Below are 21,581 nucleotides of genomic sequence, written 5' to 3' on the forward strand. Positions count from 1 at the left end.
GGACGATGGAAGACTCCAGCCGTGTGAAGGCTTGGAGCGGAGATGGCCCTGTTCCGAGTCCCCACAGGGCTGGAGGATTGAGACCGTGGAATAGAAGGTAAGTGGGATGGGGAGGGAGGAGGGAGGAAAGGGTGGGAAAAAAAAAAATCTTACCTGCATCCCCGGCGGGGGACGAAGGAAGCCTCCAGCCATGGGTCGGCTCGGAGCGAGGATTGCCCTGTTTCAATCCTCCTCATTGGCTGAGGGGCTGCCACGCCCCTCGCCGGGAACAGAGTAGCCGGCACGCACAGCGTGGATGGGAATACCGTGTGGTATGGCTCACAAATGAGCTAATCACCACACAGTATTTCTGTTCAGCCACACGTGCCGGGTACAAATGCTGTGTAACGGAATTTCTGTTGCATTTGTAGCACACCGCCCAACTTGTAATAAGGCCAATAGCTATGTAAAAAGAATGATAGATACAGCCAGATCAGAAGTAAATGCATAACTCTCTGAGCAGTGGACACATATTTACAAAAGAAGACAAGAGTGGGACCAGATCATTTTTGGAAGTCGTACAGAATCAAAAGTTATGTCCATCCATCTGCCCACATTCCCAGACATCCTTTCTTTTGCACATTTATTTTTATTCAGTTTTACAGGAGAACATAACGTTATAGCCTTACAACATTGGTATTAGAATAACAGGAAACCATATAGCATCAACATTCAACCACCAACCAATCCTGAACAATTCCCTGACCTTCCGATTCCGCCCGCACCCCCAACCCCTCCTGGTACTGTGCATTCTTTGAATGGTTCAGACACAGGCCATGGTCCGGTGATCCACCAACATTATGGCCCCCTCAGTCCGTGCCTCTTCGTGAACCCATGAGCACCCTCCCTGCCACGGCAAAACACCTCAGTTAGACCAACTTGTTCCTACATCTCCCATCTTCATTCTCAATCCCCTCAAGGGACCTCTCCATTCACCCTGTCTGCATGTCCAGAGACATATATCTAATGATGAAGGGGGACTATTCCATTTCTCTAGGCCACGAACTTCCCTGGAGCCCTGCTGTGATTCTTTCCATCCTGTAAATACTCTTGGTCACATTGGACTATTCCCTCAAGGAGGGAATACCTTTGTTCTTCCATTTTATTGCAATGCATGCCCTGGCTGCTAGTAGCAGCACTGAAGTCATTTGCGGGAGCCTTCATTATTCCCCTTCGACCTCCTCAATTCCAAACAAAACCAACAATGGATTCTCATCCCTCATTATCCCCTCTACGTCTTTGAGCCATCCAAGGACCTCATCCCAGCACACTTGTATCCTAGGGCAGGCCCACCATATGTGCCAATAGTCAGCCCTCCCTTCACAGCCCCTCCAGCACTGAGGGCTAATTTCAGGGAACATTTTAGACAGTCTGATTGGGTCGTACTACCATCTATGGAGAAGCGTGATCGTGTGCTGTCTGTACTGGCCTCGTAGTGAAGTCTTGTGCGCTCCCCTGCATAGCCTGTTCCAAAGGGTCTCATCTATTTCTACTGCCACGTCCCTTTCCCACCATCCTCTCAGGTGTTCCATGGCGGCACCACCCACCTCAACCAATGCCCAGAACATAGCCGGTACTAATCCTTGCATGTTTGTGCTCCTTATTTAGCAACTTCTCAAATGGGGTAAGCTCTCTACTAGTCTTATCTCTTACAACTGCTTCTGTGAGGGCCCCCTTCAGTTGCAGGAAATGGAATACTGCAAGTCCATCTATACCCAGTGCCTCCTCAACCTCCGTTATAGTGACAAAAGGCCCTCCATGAAGAGGTCTCCTATTCTCTCCAAGCCCACCTCAAACCAACCCAAAAAGCTTCCAGGGTTGGGTATTGTGTCTCAGATTCCCAGGACACATCGGTGACCCAGAGGATATGGCCACTTGGTAACCCTAACGTGGCAGTTTCAGTATACAATGCCACATACGGCGTCAGCGCCGAGCTCCGATTTGAAGGGACGGATAACATACCTCGACTCTCCGCGTCTTTATTTGTTTGCATTCATGCACGCGAAGCATGTTTATCACGGCTTCGAGCACCGGCGACCCAAGGAGGCCAAACCTACGCACGCACAGTACAGATGAGGCCACGCCCATTGGTTTTAATGAATGTAAGGCGTAAGCACACGTCATCACGAAGAATGCAGATCACGTGAACACCCCAACCCAGTATTTTACGAAGATCACATTCAGTTTCAGGCAGCACACAGCACATTGGAGTCAACCCATCCACATCGATCCGAGTTGCTACAGTATCAGCAGAAGGAAGCAACAGCGTAATCCTGAGGTTGCCGAGCATCCTTTTCGGTGAGTTAGCTTTTGGATGCACTGGGTCCGCGGACTAGATAGACACAGAAGCCCTTGTGGCACTTTGCGCCCCTACTCATTGTAGACTCCTCCTTCTCTTCCACAGTGGGAGTTGCTAACAGTTCTGTTGTAGCAGATGGCAACACAGACCTGAGTCAAGATATCATCTAGCACAAGGATATCTGAATCTGAGTACCACAGGTAAATGGAACTTATGACCTGTTTTTACAAATGAAATAGGAAGCTTTAAACCTTCAGGGTGTTTTTGTAAGCAGAGCAACATAATTGATAAATCCTGCACCCCAAATATGAGTAGGGTTCCTTCCAGCCATCGTATATACTTTTGTTAAGAACTGAAGTATGTATATTTATACATTCATAATAAGACAGCATGAAACAAACTTTGGATGAAGGAACAAGATTATAGTGTAGCCGTGATTACACTCAGTACCAGATAAATGAACAACATGAGACCGTTCCGTAACTCATGTTGTAGGGATGATAGAAGACGCCCGAACAGACCAGACTCATGTTTGTATGTCATTATCTCTTTCTCTCTAGTTCTATTTGTCTTTCTCTTTTTCTCGAATTGTAGAGTGGTTGTTGTCTATTGAGAAGACTCGATACCAAACTGATTCCTGTGCCCAAAGGGAACATTTATACCTTTGTTGACACGGTAAGCCCATTGTGAGGAAAATAACACACTGCTAGGGTAGCAGGTAGCATTGAACTTAAAATCAATACTAATACTGTTTTTCATGTTTTTTTCTCCTCTCGTCCCCCGTTTCTGGTTCATCATTTCCGGTGGTCCCTCTTAAGGTCTGACGGTGGGATTCCAGACAGCCACACTTCACTTTGCGTGAAGAATAAGCCTAGTCTGGAACAGGCTAAAGTTAATCTTTGAGGCTGTTTTTTTGGTTTTAATACAGTTTTGTGTTGTTGGTTCCCCTGAAAAAGTCTACAGACGATTGTTAAAATTTGTTGTTGTGAGATAGACGAAACATGTTGGGTTATGCACACTGAAAAATAAACAGTGTTCAGAAATGTTATTAGGTTGAAACTGAAGTCCCCTACAGGCAGATTAAGGGAGACTATAAAGGACAGATTCTTCTGGTTAGGCATCCTCAAAAAAGAGGACGTGTCTTTTGCTGCCCAACCAACATTTTATTGTATATGTATTGCACTTTATTAGCTAATTTGCACATTATCATTGCACTGTGAAATGAATTGGTGATAACACTACACTATTGGTTTTGGTTCTGTATAGGAAGGGTGTGGTTTTATGAATATTTTATGTATGTGTTTTTTCTTTGAATCCTTTTTAGGATGAATTTTAGAATATGCAAGATGCTAATATTGTAGAATTGTGCCTCGGAAAGTGGTGTGTTTGTAATATTTGTATACATTAATTTTCCCAATATATGTGTGTCATTTTTGACAAAATAAACGAAACATGGTTTAAAGAAATTTAATGACTCAGGACCTATTTAGTACATAGCCCATGTTAGGTATATGATGGACTGAAGAAGAGAGTAAGGAAGACTGTGTGGTTCTTTAGTTTTGGATTGTCCATAGGTAGATCGAAGGCTGAACCTAACGGTCTATACATTAGCCCGATCAAGTCTCTTTATTGTTTGACACGTGGTAACCCTCTTCATGTCCCGAGCGAGTCTCCAGACCTCCCATATAGTTCCCAGGATGGGTTGCTTTCGTATTCTCCATGGCAATTTGTTCCTGGGTGGCTAACCATTCTCCAACCGTGGCTAGGCGCGGATGAAAGTTGTCAAATGCCACCCACTGATGATCTGTCTGGGAACTCATGTGGGCAATCAAAATTCTTAACTGGGCAGCCTTATATTAGAGCCGTATTTTTGGAAGGCAAACCCCCCTCTCCGTTGGTAACGTTAGAGTGGACCTCGGGATTCTAGCTCTCTTCCCTTGCAATAGGAACCGAAGAAGCAGCTCCTGCTCCTTCCTAAAAAAACCTCTGTTATCCGTGTCGGAAGCATTTGAAATAGGTATAATACACTCGGGAGGATCACCATTTTTATTGCATTCAGACGGCCCAATCACGAGTTTGTCAGTGTTTGCCACTTTCCTGTAGCCAACTGTATTTTCAGCTTCAGTGGGGGGAAGTTTGCATCAAATAAGATCTCCATACCTCATTATGGAAACATTAACCTCTTGCCAAAGTAGAGAGAACCTCTCAATTTCCTCCTACCTCCCTCTATCCAGGGGAAATAACATTGACTTCTCTTTGTTTAGCCCGGCCATAGTGCCATACTGCTCAGTTAGTCAAAGAGATGTCGGCGCAGAACTCAGAGGGTCGCTCAGGCGGAGCAACATATCATCTGCATATAATGCAACCTTATAATCCACGTCTCCCAATTTAATGCCCCGCACCCCTGAGTCATCCCTAAGCTGCTGGGAAAAGGGCTCTATTGATAGGGCATACAGTGTGGGTGATAGGGGGCACCCTGCCTAGTTCCCCTTCCAAGCCCAAAACTTACAGAAAATCCCTGATTCACCATTACTGAGGCCTTTGGGGCAGCGTACACCACCAGGATCCCTCAAAGAAGCGTTTGCCCTATTCTGAACTTGACTAAGACTGCCCTGAGAAATCCCCACTCCACCTGGTCAAAGGCCTTTTCGGTGTCTATTGAGAGAAGTGACGGGTCCCCCCTCCATCACAGGATGTGTGTATCAGATGTAACATCTTCCTCAACATATCTGCCCCTTGTCTCCCCATAATGAACTAATGAACCCTACTTGGTCCGGGTGGATCAGGTGTAGCTCTGTTATTGGGGCGTCCAGGAATAAGGAGTCCTTCCGGAGAGTTTGGGAGGTTAATGGCATCTAGGTAGGCGTCAGTGCCCCGCGCAGCGGGGGAAACCTCTGACGCATCCAAATTCTCATAGAAGTCTGCGAAAGCCTCTGGAATTCCCTCCCCTGTAAGTTCTGCAACACCGTCATGACCCCCCATTTCCGCAACCCAACTCTCTGCACGCTGACCTCTAGGCCACGCAGCCAGAAAAGAATCTGCCCTATCCCCTAATAAAACTTTTGTTTTTGGAAGAGCAAGCTACGGATGACCTTCCCCTCTTCTAGGAGTCTCAATTCCTCTCTCTTACCCCTCGCCTCTTTTATGTTTTCCTCCTTGGTCCCTGCGAGGTAATGTGCCTTTGCATCCAGACACCTTGTCTCTTCCCTCAATCGTGTCTCAACCAGGGCCCTTTCCCTCTTATTGCATGCTCGTTCCCAAATAAAAATCCCTCTCCACGTGGCTTTCCCTGTCTCACACACCGTCCGCATGTCTACCTCCCCATCATCATTAAACTTAAGTACTCATATGTTTCCTTCCTCATTTGCGCAAGGAACACCTCATCTTTCCAAAGCAATTCATAACACCTCCATTTAGATCCTTTGAGGGAAATACCCGCCCACCGGACATCTACCATCACCATATCGTGGTCAGACCACAAGATCGGGACAATCCATGAGTTCTGCGCCTCCTCTCATATATGTTGCGAGATATACAAGTAATCAATCCTCGTGTAAATCCCATGAGGTGGGGAGTAAAATGTGTAACCTCTTGTCCCGTGATGGAAGTGGCACCATTATCCCTCAACCCCCACTCTCCCAATGGGTTGAGAAAGTCACGATGTCCGCGGCCAAGCGTCTCCCTCACCTTCTCCCCCAGGCATTGTCTGCCCATGACCGGGTCTGCCCATATATTGAGATTCCTCTGTGTGATAAGGTGTCTGGAGCTCTCCACCAGGATCTTAGCTATTATCTCTTTCAGAAACCGTAATTGCCCCTGGTTCGGCTCATACATAGTGGCAAAAGTGAACCTCATCTTCATAATATCCCCAGGCATGATATGATATGATATGGCATATGGCATATGGCATGAATAATGCTCTCCCATTCTGATCTGACCAGACCTTGGTGACTTCCTTCCTGAGTCCCTTCTGCACACGAATTCCCACACCCGCCTTTCTCAGGGGGCCTGAGCCCCAAATTTCTCGACCCACCTGCCCACAGGGATCCCTCCTTTCCTCCTCTTTAGAGTACTTTGTTTCCTGGAGGAACATAACATCCAATTCTGCCATCCGATAATTCCCTTGCTACCATTGATCATTTGGTAAGTGAGTTTAAGCCTTTCACATTCAAGGTGCTGATCCGTAGGCAGCTATCCCCTGGTCTAGTTCCCCCAGGTGTGCTCATGTTATCCCTGTGCCAGGGTGCCCTGCGCTCCACCTCCTGAACATCCACGTATTTTCCTGGACCTTACAATGACATAAATCTACTGTCAAAACACCCTCTACTAGTTGAGATACTCCCTCCCACCTCTCCCTTTCTCTGCCCCCCGGTCCCACCTCCCACCTTCCCACTCCCGGCGCTGTGCTCCGCCCTGTTGACATCACAAGGTGAAAACTGAACCACCTACGGGGTCCCCCTCCTGGAGATGGCCCCTTCTTTCTGATTCTTGTGTTCTTGAGCCCCCCCCTACTTCCTCAGAATCACTTCAATTGCCCTCCTAAGATTCCAAATGCACACCTCCCACCAAACCACCTCATGTCTGACTGGCCATAAGCTCTGTTTGCCCCCTTAGCGAAATCCCCCCTCCATTACACAGCACAGAAGGGCCACCCCAACCAAAGGTAGGGGCCAAAAGGGCTACCATGGCCCCAAAGTCCGGGTTTTTGGGGTACTCAGCCACCGCTGTGCCACCACCCAAAGGCGGCTCTCCGTATTCATCTGCTTCAGGTCTCGTCTGCGCGGGGTGTGCTCACCTTCATAAACTTCCATGCGCCTGCAATTCACCTTCTTCTTGATCCTTGTGTCTACCACTGACCTCCGTGGGGCATCCATTCCCTGGAGGTATTGGGAGTCTCCCCATCTCCCATCATCTCGCTCCTGGCCCTCTTGATCTCCTGCTCTGAGGTAAGTCTGTATTTGCTCCCATTAACTTCAAATGACATGAGAATGGGAAACCCCACCTGTATCTGATTCCCTTGTCGCTAAGCCACTGGGTAAGGGGGGCACAGACCTGTCTCTTCGAGAGGGTGATGGATGATACAGTCTTTTTTTACAATACCCCTGCTACTCCCCCGGCTCTGTGTATCCGCTCTATCTTGACCTCGTTGATGGCATCATTGTCAAAGATGAGTTTGGTGAAGGCAAAAAGGGCACTGTGCAAGTTTCTTTCGGCCTCCCCCTCCTTATCAGGTACCCTGAATAACCGATGGGTGTTGCTTCTCTCTCGGTTCTCTAATTCAACCATCTTCAGGAGTATTTCTTCTTCCCTTCTCTCTACGTCCGTGAGTCGCACGTTCATCTGGGTCTCCAGTGTGTCCAGTGAGGACTGGTTATGTTCTACCTCCTCCAATCTTTCCTCCATGTTATCAATTCGGTGGGTGATCTTCTCCACCCTCGCCCCAATGTCTGTTTGTTTGTTTGTTTGTTTGTTTATTTTATTTAGTATAGTGCTCCAGATCCAGGGGTAAATGGACGCTTAAGGACAAGTTACAAGGAATACAGTAGAAAAACAGTTATACAATTATGGCGAAGAAATGCCATATATGGTGTGTACAGGGAGGAAGTAGGAAACATATCAAAGTATGTACAATATATACAAAAAGTATTGAAGCTTAGTCTATCTGAGGTTTACCCTCTCCAGGAGCCAACTAATTACTAGTTTTCTGAACAATTGGAAGGATTTTGCCAGTTTAATATTCGGTGGTAGGGTGTTCCAGAGTTGAGGGGCGAGAACCGTGAAGCTCGAGCCTCCCGCTCTTTTGGCTGTGAATCTGGGCACGATGAGGCTGAGAGTATTGGATGATCTAGTGACTCTTATGTTAGGTTTGAGAGTAAGTTTGTTGGTCAGGTACTGTGGGGCTAGGTGGTTTAAAGCTTTGTAGTTGAGGCAGAGGGTTTTTAGGTCAATTTTTTGCTGAATGGATAACCATTTACAAGATATTCTTGTGTGGGAGATATGCTCTCTCTTGGAAATATTTAGTGCTGCTCTCAACCCGTTATTTTGGAGGATCTGGAGTTTCTTGATTATAGCTAGGTTGGCACCAAGATAAAGGCTATTGCAGTAGTCAAGCTTTGATTGTATGAGGGCCCTCGCCATAATGAGGCAGCTGTTTGTAGATAGAAAGGGTCTACAGGCCCTGATTAGTTTTCCCGTGTATGCGGTGGCTGAGGCAGTCATATTGACTTGTTTGGCAAGGTTGGTATTGGCATCGAGGTAGAAGCCTAACGTTTTCACATTTTTCACAACTGGGATGATGTTGCCATCTATGGTGAAATTCAAGTATTCAGGGCTGAGTTTCTGTAGATTATTAGGGGACCCGACCAGGAGGAGTTCGGTCTTGTCATCATTCAGGCAGAGGCTGTGTGAGGCCATCCATGCCTGAATGATGGAGAAGATTTCGTTAATCCTGGTGGTGTCAGTGTTGTAGTTGCCAGAGATGGTGAGGAGTATCTGGGTGTCATCTGCGTAATTGGTGTAGGTGACACCCAGATGGTCCAGTTTACCAAAAATGGGCTTTGTGAAGATGTTATAGAGGGTAGGGGAGACACAGGAACCTTGTGGGACACCACAGGTAATGGGGAAGAGGCCTGCTGCAGCCACAGATGAAAAGACCCTCATGGTTCTGTTGGCTAGGAAGGATTGTATCCATATGACAGCAGAGGGGGAGAAGTGGGCTGCATAAGAGAGGTGGTTGCAGAGTATTTTTTGGTCAACCAGGTCGAAGGCTGCTGAGAGGTCTAGGAGGAGTAGGATGGCTGCTTTGTTTTTGTCCTTGTATTTTGTATTTGTATTTTGTATTTTGTTTATTTATAGTGCGCACCTTGCCCCGGGGCATCTGGGCGCATGTTTAAGGATGCGGTTACAAGTTACAGCAAATAGATACACTAAACATTTTTACACATATTTACATAGAGTTCAGAGCATCAACAGAGAGGAGAGGAGCGAATCTAAGAATGCAGTAAAAAACAGTCTATGCACAATGAGCAGTCGGTAATGGCATTGACAGGTGTAAGGCTTATAGAGAGGAGGCTATGGCGTCTCGTTCATGTAACCACAGTTTAGTTTTAGCTTTGAAGGCATAGATGTGAGGAACGTTTCTGAGAGCATTGGGAAGAGTGTTGCAGAGCTTAGCCGCGAGGACAGGGAAGCTAGAGCCTACGGCTGTCTGTAGCTTGAAGCTGGGAATAGTCAGCGTATGAGCCTGAGATGATCTTAGTGGTCTAGTTGCTGTGTGTTGTGTGAAGCGCGAGGAAAGGTAGGCCGGGGCTGCGCTGTTCTGGGCCTTGTGTGTTAGAACAAGTGCTTTGAGGGATATGCGGTGAGTAATGGGTAGCCAGTGCAAGTTGCGTCTCGTGTTAGATATGTGGGAACGCCTAGGAACGTTGAGAGCTGCCCTTATGGCGTTGTTCTGCATGACCTGGAGTTTATCAATGTTTCTTTGACTAGTTCCTAGGTAGAGGGCGTTGCAATAATCGATTTTGGACATGATGAGGGTTCTGGCGAGAATCAGACAGTTCTCCGTAGTCAAGAATGGGCGACATGCTGTAATCAATTTTCAAGTGTAGGATGATGCTGAGACAACTGCGTTGGTTTGTCGATTGACGGATAGAGTCGAGTCAAGATATATTCCAAGTTTTTTGGTGACGTTGGAGACTTTAATATCGTTCCCATCAATAATGAAGGAATTGAACTTGGGGTCAAGTTTAGAGAGTCTGTATTGAGATCCAAGAATGATTAATTCAGTCTTTCCATCATTAAGGCAAAGCCCATGATGAGCCATCCAGGCTTGAATGACAGTGTAGACTGTATTGAGAGCTTTGGCATCTGTTACATAATCGCCAGTGATAGGGATGAGTATCTGGGTGTCATCCGCATAATTAGTGTAGGAGACACCCAGATAGTCAAGTATATCAAAGAGCCGTTTAGTAAACACGTTGTAAAGTGTGGGAGATACACAAGATCCTTGTGGAACTCCGCACGGGACGTGGGCTGGATCAGCTGCAGCTATGGAAGAGAAAACCCTCATTGTTCTGTTTGCCAGAAAAGAGCTAATCCAAGATGTGGCTGCGTCGGAGAAGTGGGCCGCAATTTTGAGGTGGTGGCAGAGGATTTGGTGATCGACCAAATCAAAGGCAGCTGAAAGATCAAGGAGGAGCAGGAGTGCCAGTTTGCCCTTGTCTTTCAGCTCCTCAATTTGGGTTTTCAAGTCGATTAAGGCTGTCTCAGTACCGTGTCTAGGACGGAAGCCAGATTGTCTAAGCCCTAGAAGATTGTTGGTTTCAATATAGTCTTGGATTTGGAGATAGGCTGCGCGGTCCAGAATTTTGAGAAGTTAGGGCACCGTGGTGATGGGCCTGTAGTTAGAAGGATTACTAGGATCAAGATTAGGTTTTTTGATTAATGGGATGACCCACGCATCCTTAAGGTTGTCAGGTACAATGCCCAATTTGAAAGAGACATTAATGAAAGAGGTAATGAAAGGGGCAAGATCATGAGCAGCTTCCTTTATGACCGGTGCAGGGCAGGCGTCACCTTGGCAATTGGAAGGCTTAAGCTTTGTTATGATATTTTCGACTTCCTTAATGGTGAGGGGTGAGAAGCTGAAAGGTTGGACGGAATGTTTGGGAGAAAGGGTTTTGTATGATGGGGGGTTACCCGTTGAGTCGGCGAGGTGGCTTTTTTTAGTGTTAATCGTGTCTTGGAGCAAGGCAATTTTATCAAGCAGTGCCTTTTGAATATTGGAGCACCATTCAGTGTCCGGGGTGCATGTATCAAGCGGGGCAACAGGGGACTCCAATTCCTTAAGGATCTTGAAGAGTTCCTTGGTATTTGATTGGGCTTGAGTGATCCTTTTGTTGTATACTTCCTTTTTAGCAGCTAGGATGGCTTCTTTGTAGGTAAGGGAGGCTGTGGTGAGGTTGTTTTTGTTGACTAGGGAAGGTGAGCTTTTCCAAAGGGCCTCAGCTTTTCTTTTTTCTTTGCGCAGGTCGCGTAGGTGCGGGGTAAACCAAGAATTAAGGTGGAGCCACGGTTTTTGTTTGCGCAATTTGAGGGGGGCAATGGTGTTAAGGGCTTTTAACATGACGCGGTTGTAGGTGTCTACTAGCACTGTGGGGTCTGAGCACGTGGTGGACGCCGAGTTCAAAAGAGGAAGGATAAGTGGGAGTAATTTCTCGACCGTAATATCCTTTTTGTTGCGTGTGGAAGTCTGATTGATGTCATCAATCTGGCTTTTAAGGTCAACAAGGGCAGTTTCCGTTCCATGTTGGGGGTTGAAGCCAGATTGACGCAGGCCTAGCAGTTGATTGGACTCCAAGTAATCCTGGATTTGCAGATAGGCAACTCTGTCGAGGATTTTTAGCAGGAAGGGGACCGTGGTGATGGGCCTGTGATTGGTGGGAATGGCCGGGTCGAGAGATTGTTTTTTTAGAAGAGGGAGAACCTAAGACTGTGTTAGGTTGTTAGGTACAGAATTGGTGGAGAAGGATAAGTTTACTAGTTTGGAGATGAAGGGGGCAAGGTCTCGCGCCGCGTCTTTGATGATCTGAGCGGGGCAGCTGTCCCCTTTACAATTAGAAGGTTTAAGGGATGCTATGATTTTTTGAATTTTGGGTATAGTAACTGTTTTGAATGTAAAGCCGGAAGTATTGCTGGTAGGGGTAGGTGTGCTGGGTGTGAAGGCGTTGCTGTTTGAGAGTTGTAGTCTTTTGGATTCGATTTTGTTTTGAAGACCAGTGATTTTGTTAGCTAGGGCATTTTGGATGCTGGTACAGCATGCCTTGTCCTTCACGCAGGTATCTGTTGGAGGATTCGGATTTTCTAATTCCTTCAGAATGTCCGTGCTCATACTTCTCATTTCTTTCAGTTGGGCTGCCACGTCCTTTTTGGTGGCACCAGCGCGTTCTACCATTGTTGGCTCTCTGTCCTGGTTAGGAGCTCTTCTCTCTGTGGCACGTTTAGTGTATTGAAATGGGGCCAGCTTCTTCTGTTTGTCCATGCAACGCAGCTCCCTACCAGCTTGTGCAGCAGTGTCTGTGGGGTGACCTGTGGAGCCACTGGCTGTTGTTTCAGGCTCTGGCCCCTGAATCCGAGCACTATGTCCTGCTTGGTGACGTTCAGCACATCTGGGGTGGGGGGCCCTAACAGCATCCTGGCAAATTGCGGCACCGTTATTAGCTACTTCCCTATTCCCATTGAGCCCTATGGGGGCTCAAATGGGAATGGTTGGTTCAATGGGGACTTACCGGTCCCTCCAGGGTCGGAATGCACCGGTAATCCTCATTGAACCAGACCGGCGCTGGACCCTGTATTGGAGGCAGCCATGGCGCAAATAGCGCCATGGCTACCTCCAATCCCAGAATGAGGGATCATCCTATGCTCCCTAGTTGTTAATCAACGCATTTGCTCTGAAAATGTGACGTAAAATCAGTAGCCTGAAACCCAGAAAGGGCTTTCTGAAGTGATTTCCCTCCCTTTTTTATAATTATTTAGAGTCGTTTTTTGTGCATGCTGAAATCATTACATTGTCAGGACCGAACTATTGTCGTTTACATGATGGTGTGAGAAACAGCTATTTAAAGTGAACGATTTGTGTAGCCCGTTTGGGAAAGGTGACCATGCATTCAATTGTTTACACTAACCGACCAAATGTAAAATTAGCTTATACTAGTTGCTGGGTTGTGGTGTTTTTCGGTGAAGGAGCTGAGGTTAAACGAAACATGTATTTGTTTATATGAGGATATAAATGATGCACTTCCACACATTTCGAGATGCTGAGAGATGGTTCTACATGTTTACAACAACCCCATGTGTGTTGCTGTAAAGCTGGTCAACACATTTTCGCTGACCATGATTGATGCTCCCCTTTTTATGTTATGGGAAGTCTAACCTGCATTCAATTTTTCCCCCCACTACCACTAACTCATCCATGCCTCACCTACCCCTAAACACCCATTATACAAACACACACATATATATGTTTATATTTCTTGTTAAATGCTTGAACCCATTGAGTGGGTAGGTATTTTGTTTGGAGCAAGGTCCAGTGTTGTTTTTGTATATGGTTAGACAAGATTTATGTTGGCCTTAAGTGAGATGTGTTAGTAAAAAAGTTGAGACTGCAGATAACCAATGGCTGGACTGAGATGGTTGTATTTTCTCTGGTTGAAAATTACGCAATAGTTTTGAACTCCTGTTATTTTCTGAAAATAAATCTGCTGCTAAGCCTACAGCACAAAGAAACAGCTGGAGCGGTAGAGTTATGACATAACTAATAAAAGGTGTCTACTGATGATCAGCCCTGGGAGGGTCCCACATTCCAAATAAGAATGATAACATTCCACCTTTCTGCATACCTCTAATGAATACATTGCAGTTCTGTGTCAAAGATGACACAGAACTTGTGGTTTTGGCAGGGTTTTATGACCCATAGGGAATACATTGTCAAGTGGTAGAGGAATGTGTTAGCACCTATAGCCTCATGGTAACCACTGTGGTAATGGTGTAAACAAGTGGTATTAATGTACCACTTTTTTAAATACTGTCTCATTTTTAATTTGTATAATTCTGAGCTAATAATGAGCCTTACTACTTACTATGCCTGATCCCTAAATATCTCACTGATCACAATGAACAATTATGTGACATTTTGAAAGCAAGTGGCATTCAATATGTGGGGATGGCCGAGCAATAATACTTGGTTATTGTTTAGGCAACTGATTTTAGGAGATTGGTCTTATTGTAGGTGTTCGATCAAATGCCTATGGGTTCCCAAGGAGTTTCGACAACTGAGCTGTGACTTCTAACTATAATCAGTGTAAGGAAATGGCCACGGTAAAGTTAAAGTTAAGCATCCTTCTGTATCGTAAGTGCAAATCATAAACTATAACCAAACCTAATAAGTCCTTGTCCCTCCTGGGACTCACACATTTGTAGCATAAGAACTCAAGGATGTGACCAACAGAATTTCAAAATCTATACTTAATACATCATCTTGGCTACCCTAGGCTGAAGCACAAAGTGCTCCAAGGGTTGGCCAACAAAAATGGGCAAACATCTTACCTTTTAATACCCAATTCCAGTCCAACACAGCACAAGAACTAGTTTTCATGGGAAGGTTCTTTTCCAGTGGTCACTCTGTCTAGAAAGCCAGTCCTCACTCTTCCGGATTTCATTCTTAATAACGCTGCCCCGAGCTACCTTAGAGCTAAGCTTAAGAGAAAAAATGTTCACAGACTAACCAGAGCCGGCAATGCTAATTGCCTGACCATACCTAAATAGAAGCTCACCGCCTTTGGTGGCAATAGCTTCCCTGTAAAGGCTGCTAAATGCTGGAACTCTTTGCCTCAAGACTTGAGAGCTGACCAACCCTACTTACATTTCAGAAAAAATGTTATAAAACACATTATCACAACAGACCCTTAGTCTCTGACCTTTTAGGTTATGCCCATTGCTCCAGCTCACCTGCGTGCCTTAGTGATACACACAGGATTTGAATAAGCATTGCGTATTTCTGCACACTGCTCATGTTCATTCTTGTAACTACAAAGGCCATCTTACCTCTGTATATATTTGTACATTGTATATATTCTGTACTTATGTAATTTCTGTGTATATTTGTGTATATTCAATGCATATCTGCAACTATGTAAGCTTTGCATCTTCATACTGCTGCGCCCTTTTACCTAAGGGTTTGGTGCGCATAACAAATGAATAAACAAACAAACAAACAAACTGGGCAAGACATCGCCCAGATATCAGGAATCTCTGATTATTATTCTAATCAATGTCCGGCGCTCCCAGCTTGCAATTGGGTTTCCTTCAGTGCTCCTCACTGCACTTGCTGAATTTCTCCCCAGCCTCTGATATTTCAGGTTATCAGATAGTTCTCTTTTGTGAACTTAGGTTCAGATTCTCCATTGTGTCTGGTTTAGGCCGCTTCACTGCATGAAGTTTGACATCTTCACTTGCGCCCCCACCCCCCCCTGGACCTTTTGTTTTTTAGCATTCAATTTCAGCAACAATAGGTATTTCTCCCTTGTCATTGAGTATCCTCTTCATGCAGAGAATTCCATTTACTTAATTTAGCCAGCTGCCAGGGTTCTCCCTTCATAGATGCACCTTCAGGATTCATTTTGTTTTTTGCTGCTTGGTCCCCTCTCTTTTTCTCTCTTGCACTGTACCTTTACTCAGCATTCCCTCTTCTCTTTTGGATTTCTGCTGCACAAGAGTAACTGCTGAGATGCTGATGTAATGGCACTGCCTCATTCCATCCAGTCGTTTCCACACATATCCAGTGAAGGTTGGAAGATCTCTTGGCCTTCTGCCACTCCTCTACACCTTTTAGGTTTCTCCTTCCTCTTTTACACTGTTTCAGGGGTTTTGAGAAGTGTGTTGGACCATGGGATTGGCCGGGGCCAATGCTGTTTTGTCTTGAGGTTTTGTCTTGGTTCTTGCAAGTCTCTCCACATTTGGTAATTAGGTAATTCATCTGACTTGTTCATTCAGTATCTTTATCCATGACTTCTGATATTGCTACCATCTTGGAAGCCTTTCTGTTCATCCATTTGCAGCAGTTTTTGACTGCAGGAAAGAGACACTTGGCATCTCGCTACATCTCATTCAAACCATAATATTTGCCTTTGTGTCATCCCTTTGTTTGATGAGTTTGGCAACTTCTTCCTTCCTTTTCTCTGACTATGTCCATATAACTCCAATTATTTGGCAGTTGCACTGTCTCCCGGATAAGCAACGTATGAGGTTTACATCTCTGTGCTTGGTACACAGAGCCGTTTACAAAAAAGGGCAGAATATCTTCAGGTGAAGTTTTGCCCTTACGTTCCCCCGAGAGCACTGCGCTCCCAGTCTTCTTTGACTATCTCAGTCCCTAGGTGAAGGCTCTCTCGGGTTGGAGGCTGTGCTTTCTCAGTGGTTGTGGCTTGGAATTCTCTTCCTCTTCACCTGCATTTTATTGAGGTCTATTTTTCTTTCCGGTGGGCCTTGAAAACATTTCTCTTTTCGTTTCTTATGGGTACTCAGCCAGTGCGTACATTGCCTATGGTATCGCGCCATGGTGCCTTTGGGCAACCGATGCGCTTTACAAGTGTCCATAACATAACATAACATTGATGAGGACAGTGCTGGTTGGTGGCACAGCAGCATATTTCTCTATTTCTTTATAGGGCGTTTTCATTCGCATGTCAGGATGCCTGACAGTCTTGAAAAGAGTTCTTTAGAGTTATCTGTGTCATAGGAAAGGAAGAGGTTTTACTCTCCCTGATAGTATGTTTCTATGTATCTTTGATTGAGGACTGTTCATCAACCTTGAGGATGTCATATCATACCTTTGTGGAGTTGCAGAGCCTGTGGGATCCCACTCCTTCCATCCTCTGGCACATCGAGTAGCGATGGGACCAACATAGTCCCTATCGGCTGACCCCTAAGAGAGCAGGATAGGGAGTCATTTAAATCGCCACAGGTTTTTACCACTGCCTCCATACCCATAAAGGAGGCTTCTAGATGTACATCAATATTGGGCAGTGTTTTGGATTCAGTAATTCTAGGGAAACCAAATATCTGGATTTTTTGAGTTCTGGACTGGGTCAAACGCCTTGTGGGGTAGTCTGTTTGTCCTTGCTAAACCACGTTAGTCAGATCATGCATCTTCTTTCTACCTTGCCCTATCTGTGTTTGTTCAGTTTAAGGATGAAAAAAGCGGCCCTCTAAAGAGCGCCACCCTCAATGTATGATATGCCTTTTGATCGCGACCAGGGTACAGCTGGGTGTATAATTGGTGCTTTCTGGGGCTTAGGAATAGCGTCATACAGGGGTCTGCAACCTTTTGCTCTCCAGATTTCTTGGACTACGAATCCATTGATCTCTCACCATTGATTAGGCTAGCCATGGCTAATGGGAGTTATCAAAAATATCTGGGGAGCCAAAGGTTGCAGACCCCTGCGACGTTGAATATCAATATAAGCGGTTATGTACTTGGAATGCCAATAGACAATGATATTCCTTCAGAAGAGCTGCCAAAAATGGCAGAATCCCTCCATGCACCACTGCTACAGCTCCTGGATGAAGGATTCATGTATTCCCCTTGCACTCCTCCTTTTTTCAGAGGTCCATACTTGGTCTGCATATAGAAGCCCTCACTTAGGGCAGCATAGCATATTTTGTTACATGGCAGATTGTGTTTGAATTTTCAAAGTCAAATTCAAATTAACGAAAGCTACAACCATACAATGATATGTGCAATGTCTGTGACGTGGAACTTGCACATTGGGCGTATTTATTTATTTATATGATATTTGTAAGGCGCCTATACAACAAATGGTGTTTTTCGAAGGTGGCACAAGACAAACAAACGGGTGCGGGGGACAAGGGAGAAGATAACAATAACGGTCCTACTAGGCCTTGTGACATTCAGATTGTGCAAGTGCAGTAACAAGGAGTGCGAGGGAGGGGTGGGGAGGGGGATCAGTGCCGGTCTGTTGCTTTATGCTTGTATTTTGCTTTTTTCATGTCAGGTTTCGATTGGAGCCTTCATTTCAAATGGGAACAGCTCTCTTTAGAGGAGAAAGCCAAGCGGAAGGATCCCACAGAGCCCATAAGGTACATTGAGCAAGACTATAAATGTGCATGTTTCCCTTTGTGGGCATGTGTTGTCTGTCAGGGCTACGCTGAACACATCTTTTGACTGATTTGTCTCTTCTGACCTGCATCTAGAGGAATTGCAAACTATGGAAGCGTGAAGATATTTTGCACTTTCCAGCTCCATTAACGCATCAGCTTTCTTCCATGTTGTGGATTCAATCAACCCATAGTCCTGTGCTAACCACAGGCGGAGGGCGATGGGGGGGGGGGGGCTATTAATGATTTATGATGCGGCACTTGAAGTTTAGTGTGTTTATATATCGAGCTTTAAAAAATAAAAATGCCCTAAAATGCATCTATTGAAAACAATAAAATTCACCTCCTGTCATGCCTCTGGCACTTATGCTTCTCAAGACATTCCTTTATCCCATTTTGCAAGGCCCTTGCTTATGTTTCAGTTGAATTTAAGAGCCATGTTGCTTTGTCTCTCGTTTCTCTATCGATCGATCTAAAGCCTACTGTCTATTGTCTATTCACCTATCTTAGGTGGATGTTGTTCACATAAGCACTAGATCACAGTATGCAATATACTGTCATGCCTTTTAATGTGTCATTTGGTCCCTGCACCCTCTCTTCCTTCCCCCATTTCAACCTCCTTCTCCCTCTCTGCAAACTCAGAAAGTTTGATGCCACAGTATCAAAAGCTTTTGTTTCTACGGGTCATGTCAAATTGTTCATTGGATAACGGTATTCAAATTACTACTCCCCCAACAAGTATCACTGGGTTGCCTGTTAGTTATTTAAGTACCCCCAGTTTATTTTTTCAAAACATAGTCCAATCTCACCCCAATCTCTGAGCAAGGCAACACACTGTTGACTAATAATGTTTAATATTTCAGAGCTGAAATTCTTATAAAATGTAGATCATTTAGACCCAATAAAATAGTATTACAGCATATATGTCACTGTTTACAGACCCAGACCCTGAGTAGACCCACACACAGAAGTCAATGCTTTCTGACAGTTTAAAGATTCCTACCTGGAATGGACAAGCAACCATGCGATGTATGTGGCAAACCCATGTGTGGGCGATGGGAGAATGGCTTCAATACCAGTTCCATGCTTAGAGACTGGTTTCCGATTTCAAGCACGTTATAAAAGATTAATTAATGAATACCTATTCAAAACTGATATGTTCATTTAAATCGATATATGCGAATGACTATTCTGAATGATATGTATGTTTGATATGTTTACTGTCCTTAACATGATTTGCACCATTTCTAAAAGCAGTCAATGGCTTTTTCCGTTCAACATATGTGTGATACTATGGCAACTTAATATTGGCAAATCAAAGAAACCCTGTACTGCCACAAACAGTTGGAATGATGTTTTGTGATCAAAAGTGCCTTCATTTTTGTAATTGCTCCAGGACTCATATGCTAGAACATATATCCATATTTGTTATTTGTATGGAGAAAAATAAATGTAAGCCTCAAGAAAATCCATAGGTTATTGGGTTTTATTCTCTGTGAAATAAGACCCTCCTTTCACCCTACAGAGACTATAACAGAGTCTGCTGGGATCCCTAGGAGGAGGCCTGTTTCCCTCTATGCTGGTCTCCTGCTGGGTTTCCCCATCTGGTCTGGTCTTTATACAGTCTTGTGGTCTTCGTTTAGCTTCGCTATTGATGTACTGGTCCTTTTAAACACGTTGCTTCTAGGATCTTGACCATATTCTGGATCTAGTGTTCCCTTTGTTCTGATCAAATATGATGTATGAATTTTCATTAATATTTTCTTCTCCCAAGTCCTGGTATACTTTCTTAACTGTTTTGTCTCCTGTCTTTTGTGTCAGCCCATCAATAGGAATAAACCCCTTCCCAACTCAGGGTTTTTCTGACTTGGAATGATTCCACTAATTGAAAGTCTCTTTTTAGTCTAAACAACACAACAGGTGTAGGCAATAGCTTCAAATCTACCTGCACATTCCTTGTTAGCTATGAGCATGCAACCCACACAAGCCACCCTGTAGGCTTGTCCATAATCATATTTTGGAACTACCTCATAGCTTGAGGAATTGTCACATGTTAATGTTCCTTCTTCCTCATGAAAATACACAGAATCTTTGAAAGACCCCTAGGTTGCCATGTCATGGCTTCAAATTTTAATTTGAATTCATATTTTGTATATTATAGCATATAGGTTTGTGAGAGCCCCATAATCATAGATATAAAACCTTCGCAATAGCAAACCTTCACAAGTAGGTTACCATTTAGCCCCATTTGTATCAAAGTTGCAAGTTCTAATGACAAACTTAAATTGTCACATCAGCCTTTCAACTAGGTAATGGGTTGATGAATTTTCACGTTTTTGTAGCAGTTCTGATATAAGTAAAACGTTAGACTGGGAAGCTTACCTTTCTCGGTGTTCATTAAAAACATTTGGGCACCCCTGATTTGCAAGCAACCAGCACCTTTTAAGAAATCAGCAACATTTTTCATTTGTTTTTTGGGAAAAAGAGGTCTTTACTTCACTTCTGATTATATTCCTGGATCATTTTTAATATTGCCCCATTGTTTTTGTGGGGATGTTGGTGGTTTTATGATGTAATGGTGTAGGATGTTTTAATCGGGTGACATCTAGTTCAGGGGAATTATCCACCCACCCCAAACCAGGAGTGCACAATTTCTCTTTATTAAATCAAGTTTGTTTTTATAAATCTGGGACGCCCAATTTAATAACATTAATTACTTACAGCTTCCCTCCCCTTTCAGGTCAAGAAGCACACAGGGTCCCCTTTCAGGACAAGAGACACACAGTGTTGCACCGAAGGCATATTTATTAACAAAATCTAAATAATTGAATCAGATTGCAGATAAACATCTTGGGTTGTTACCCTGGTATCTGTTGTACATGCTGCTAATGGATAGCAACAAGGTATTTATGATGGGGACCTGGACATGGCAACATCACATTTTAGTTGGCAGTTCTTGTTGATTTTATGACTTCTGTCCTGTCCCTTCAGACAGTTCCCAGGTCTGTTTGCTTTCCAGATTAATCTTTGTTTTTACAGATATGATCTTTTCTCCGAAATCAGATTAGGCACCACAGATCTGCTGTACCCGCTCTGAAGTATTCCTTCTCCAAATGGGGGAGACCCCCTTGTGAGGCTAGGGAGTTGAGCTGGCCCTTCAATATTTTTTTATTTTTTTTATTTGTATTGTTTCAAACCTGGACCTAGTTCAAGAACAGCAGAACACTGTACAGAGTGTGGCTAGCCAGCATTTGGGCTGCCAGATTTTAAAAGTAGCATAGTACTGTGAAGCCTGGGTATCTGTATGTGCATCCAATGGAATAAGTCCTTGGTCAGGTGTTGTTGAAAGAGCCATGTTTTGAGAGATTTGCAAAATTGGAGTATTGTGGGGGCATTCCAAACCAACACCGGGATCAAGTTCCAGAGGATGTGTGCATGGAAAGAGAAGGATTGTTTGCGGGACCTCTCTTTGCAGATGAGTTGTGATTCAAGCCGGTTGGTCAATTTGTTGCACGAGTAGTGTGTGCCACCAGATATGTGGAGCTTAGCTGCCAGGTATTCTGCTGTGCCA

General features: G+C 44.6%; 1 protein-coding gene across 2 annotated transcripts in view; it reads left to right on the plus strand.

Annotated features, from left to right (window-relative positions):
• GALNT14 (polypeptide N-acetylgalactosaminyltransferase 14) overlaps nucleotides 1-21,581 on the plus strand; it is a 1,917,720-nt gene that overhangs the window by 1,460,303 nt on the left and 435,836 nt on the right. For both annotated transcript variants that reach the window (XM_069608667.1, XM_069608668.1), the window contains exon 8: nucleotides 17,908-17,992. In XM_069608667.1, the coding sequence (XP_069464768.1) occupies nucleotides 17,908-17,992 (85 nt within the window). The remainder of the gene's footprint in view (nucleotides 1-17,907; nucleotides 17,993-21,581) is intronic.

Source organism: Ambystoma mexicanum, chromosome 4q, assembly GCF_040938575.1.
Source record: "Ambystoma mexicanum isolate Mex_15411 chromosome 4q, UKY_AmexF1_1, whole genome shotgun sequence".
Taxonomy (NCBI): Eukaryota; Metazoa; Chordata; class Amphibia; order Caudata; family Ambystomatidae; genus Ambystoma; species Ambystoma mexicanum.